The sequence below is a fragment of the Felis catus genome, chromosome D4, assembly GCF_018350175.1.
Source record: "Felis catus isolate Fca126 chromosome D4, F.catus_Fca126_mat1.0, whole genome shotgun sequence".
In the NCBI taxonomy this organism is placed as follows: Eukaryota; Metazoa; Chordata; class Mammalia; order Carnivora; family Felidae; genus Felis; species Felis catus.
This window is the reverse complement of record NC_058380.1, coordinates 49,133,648-49,137,229: the sequence shown is the minus strand read 5'-3', so window position 1 is coordinate 49,137,229 and position 3,582 is coordinate 49,133,648. Positions and strand designations below refer to the sequence as shown.

Sequence of the window (3,582 nt, the reverse complement as noted above, 5' to 3'; positions counted from 1 at the left end):
AAATTTCTTTAATGTTTATTTATTTTTGAGAGGCAGATAGAGACAGAGTATGAGCAGGGAAGGGCAGAGAGAGAGAGAGGGAGACACAGAACCTGAAGCAGACTCTAGGCTCTGATCTGTCAGCACAGAGCCCGAAGCGGGGCTCGAACTCAGAACCACTGGATTATGACCTGAGCCGAAGTTGGTCGCTTAACCAACTGAGCCACTAGGTGCCCCTATTTATATGTTTTTATTAAAAGAATTTTTTTTAATATTTATCTTATAATTTTTGAGAGAGAAAGAGACAAAGTGTGAACACAGGGTGGGCAGAGAGAGGGAGACAGAATCGGAAGCAGGCTCCAGGCTCTGAGCTGTCAGCACAGGGCCTAACACTGGGGTCAAACTCATGAGCCATGATATCATGACCTAAGCCCAAGTCAGACATTTGACTGACCTAGCCACCCCAGCACCCCATTATTTTTTAATTTATAAAACTATCAAATTTATTAAAGGAGAAATCTTACCTGGTTTTTTTGAGTAAAAGTAGCTTAAAGGACAGTGCATATAAAGTGAGGAAAGAGCAATCTATATCCTTTGACACTTTTTTCTGATTTGGTAAACAAGTAATTTTACTGGTTAGAAACGCCCATTCTTATAGCACAGGTGTCTCTCATATATTTTTTTTCTAATTAAGAGCTTACATATTTTTCTGTATTCTCTTAGGAACTACTAAAACCCTGAATTTTTTCTAAATTTTATTTCCATAATTTTTTTCTCTAAGATTTTTTCCATTTTATTTTCATATATGCCTTATATTATTCTTGCAAAAATATTTTCACATGCAGACTACTAACAAAAAATAACAGGTAGAAGCATTTTATTAAGTTTGTGCTGCTATATTTAAAAATAATGTAATGTTCATTGCTATGTACCAGTAACTTCCATGACTGTTATTGATAGCTTTTGGTTGGATCATCCCCTATATATTTTTTTTCCTTTTTTGTTCTGTTCTGTCTTTCCTCTCTTCCTTCTTTTCTTTTAGTAAGATAAATACAGTTATATATACCACATGTCTGACTTAGAGGACTAGTATTAATGGATTCTGTCAGGACGATACATGTATAATCAGATTAGTCATCGTTTAAAAATATTGAACAGGTTGACAATTTTACTAGATCTTCTGCTTAATCAGTTTTACCTACTTTTCATAATATTTTACGTTTACTTCATTAATTTTACAAAGCTAAAGATAGTACTTCAGGGTTGAGTCAGGGGTAGGGAGGCGGTCATGGAGGCCTTCTAACACAACAAGGATCAGGGTTCTTTAGGAAACCCGGTATGGTTCATTACAACGGTCAATTACAAAAACTTGATTAACTATTTTCCCCTGTTACTTATTTATTTTTATTTGTGCGGTTCAGTGAAAACCCCAGCTCTGTAAATGTGTCATGTATGCTCTTTTTGTTAATCTACATGTTCCAATGGTTTGAAGACTTCAGTGCATCTAAGACTTACCTGAGATCTTGTTGAAAATATTCTTGCTACCACCTCTCTCTGCCATGAGATTCTGGCATCAGCGTCTTTTCCGGAATTTACTTTGCAATGATTCAGTTATTTTACAACTTGAGTCCCTTAAAACTAAGGAATGTAATTCAGTAAGTTGTATCCACCTGTCACCAGGTATTTTGGAACTTACTTCGTATTCAGTTTCTTGAAAGAATAGAAAGCACATTTGGAGTTTCCTAGGTTTTGTGGCCCGGCCTGAACAAAACAACTAATAATAACCTAGCTTCTATAGAGTTGCAAACAATTTGCAGTGTGGAGTACTGGCTGTTCACAAATTGGGACTAGCCTATATTGTTTTGAGAGATGCCTGTTCCCACTTGAGGTCCTCATGACAGGTGCTCACTCAATTCCCTTGAATGCTTATTGACCTTAGAGGAGGGTTAAAACGCTGTGTTCTAAATGTAGTTACATCTTTTCAACTTGCCCATGTCTGTTTCAGACTCACCATTTCATTATTATTATTTGCTTTGAGACTGTCGTGCAATAGGAAGGTAACCACTGGTGGTTGCGTTGGATTGCAGGGCGAGGCCGGCTGGTTCCTGCAGTGCCCAGGCCTGCACGGAAGCGCCCAGCAGAACCCAGCTGAGGCTACACGCTTTTCCCCCCCGCTCTGCCAGAGGGCTGAGCAGCAAAGCGCTCCCCGGGGGCATTGTGTGTGAGCTGGCCGCGGATCGCAGGCCCAGGGGGCAGCTCCACCGCAGGAGACAAGACACGCCTCAGGCCGGGCAAATTCCCGGCCCCCTCTGGCCCCAAGCCAGCAGCCGCCGCCCGCCACCTCCTCTCCAACTCCGCTGTGGCCCCGGCCGCCCCGCCGGGCCCCGAACTCGCCCGCGCCGCGGCGCCGGCCCCTCGGCCCCCGGCGCAGGCGGCGCGGCTGGGACAGGACCGATGTGGCGCATGCGTGGTGGCGCCACCAGGCGCGGGAGCTGCGGCGGCGGGGACGGCGGCGGGGACAGCCGCGGGCAGGGCCGCCCGGGCCGGGCTCGTGGGGGTAGCGGCATAGGAGGCGGCGTGGGCTGGCGAGGCCGTGCGGGCGGCGCCCGACAGCAGCTGGAGGAGCGGTTCGCAGACCTGGCGGCGAGCCACCTGGAGGCCATCCGCGCGCGGGACGAGCGGGACCGGCAGAACGCGCGGCTGCGCGAGGAGAACGCCCGGCTGCGGCTTGAAAACAGGCGGCTGAAACGCGAGAACCGCAGCCTCTTCCGTCAGGCCTTGCGGCTTCCCGGCGAGGGCGGCGACGGGGCGGCCGCGGAGGCGGCCGGGGCCACCCCGGGCCCCGAGGAGGCCGGCACGAACCGGAGGGCGAGAGGCGGCGGCCTCGAGGACGAGCCTGGCAGCCCCAGGGCCCTGAGAGCCCGGCTCGAGAAGCTGGAGGCCATGTACCGCCGGGCCCTGCTGCAGCTGCACCTCGAGCAGCGGGGGCCGCGCCCGCGTGGCGACAAGGACGAGCCGCCTTTGCGCGCACTGGAGTCGGGCCTGCGAGCCCCGGACCCGGATCCCCCAGAGCCCTGGCTGTAGCCGGAGGCCGCGGCCGGCGAGAGGCGGAGCCTCGCGCGGCCCCTCCTTCTTCGCCCGCGGCTCACCCGCCTAGCAACGCCCGGGGCCCTGCGCCGCAGGACTGGACCGCTGCGCCCGCTGCCTGCCGCCTGCTGCCCCACGCTGCCCAGTTGGACTTGGCGTCCATCCGCCAATGTTGAGAGGGTGCGTGGCCCCCTGGAGCCTCCCCAACCCTGCAGAGCACCTGCTTCCTGCGCCTGGTGGTTTCCATGGGTTGAGGCCTAGAAACGGAGGGGCGGGTTTTACAACAAGAAACGGGTGCCAGTCAACACTTCCCAATGCCTGAACTTTTCAAGGGCTGTGAGGACCTCTTCTGTTTTGGGTTTTTCTCTTTCTTGTTCCTTTTTTTTTTTTTTTTTTTTTTTTTGGTTCTTTGAGGAATGAATAATGCGTTTAGAGTTGGTTGAATTTGTTGTTCATATTTAAGTCCCCTAAAACCTCCAGCCATTATCATTTATGTGGCCAACACTTGCTTTCATA

The 3,582-nt window shown here is 50.5% G+C and overlaps 1 protein-coding gene across 1 annotated transcript; it reads left to right on the top strand.

The window, feature by feature from the left end:
• The first annotated feature begins 972 nt into the window (after nt 1-972).
• TUSC1 (tumor suppressor candidate 1) lies at nt 973-3,206 on the top strand. The gene has a single exon (XM_045042899.1). It carries the CDS (start codon nt 2,434-2,436, stop codon nt 3,061-3,063), a length of 630 nt encoding a protein of 209 aa, XP_044898834.1. The 5' UTR covers nt 973-2,433; the 3' UTR covers nt 3,064-3,206.
• Nucleotides 3,207-3,582: the final 376 nt, after the last annotated feature.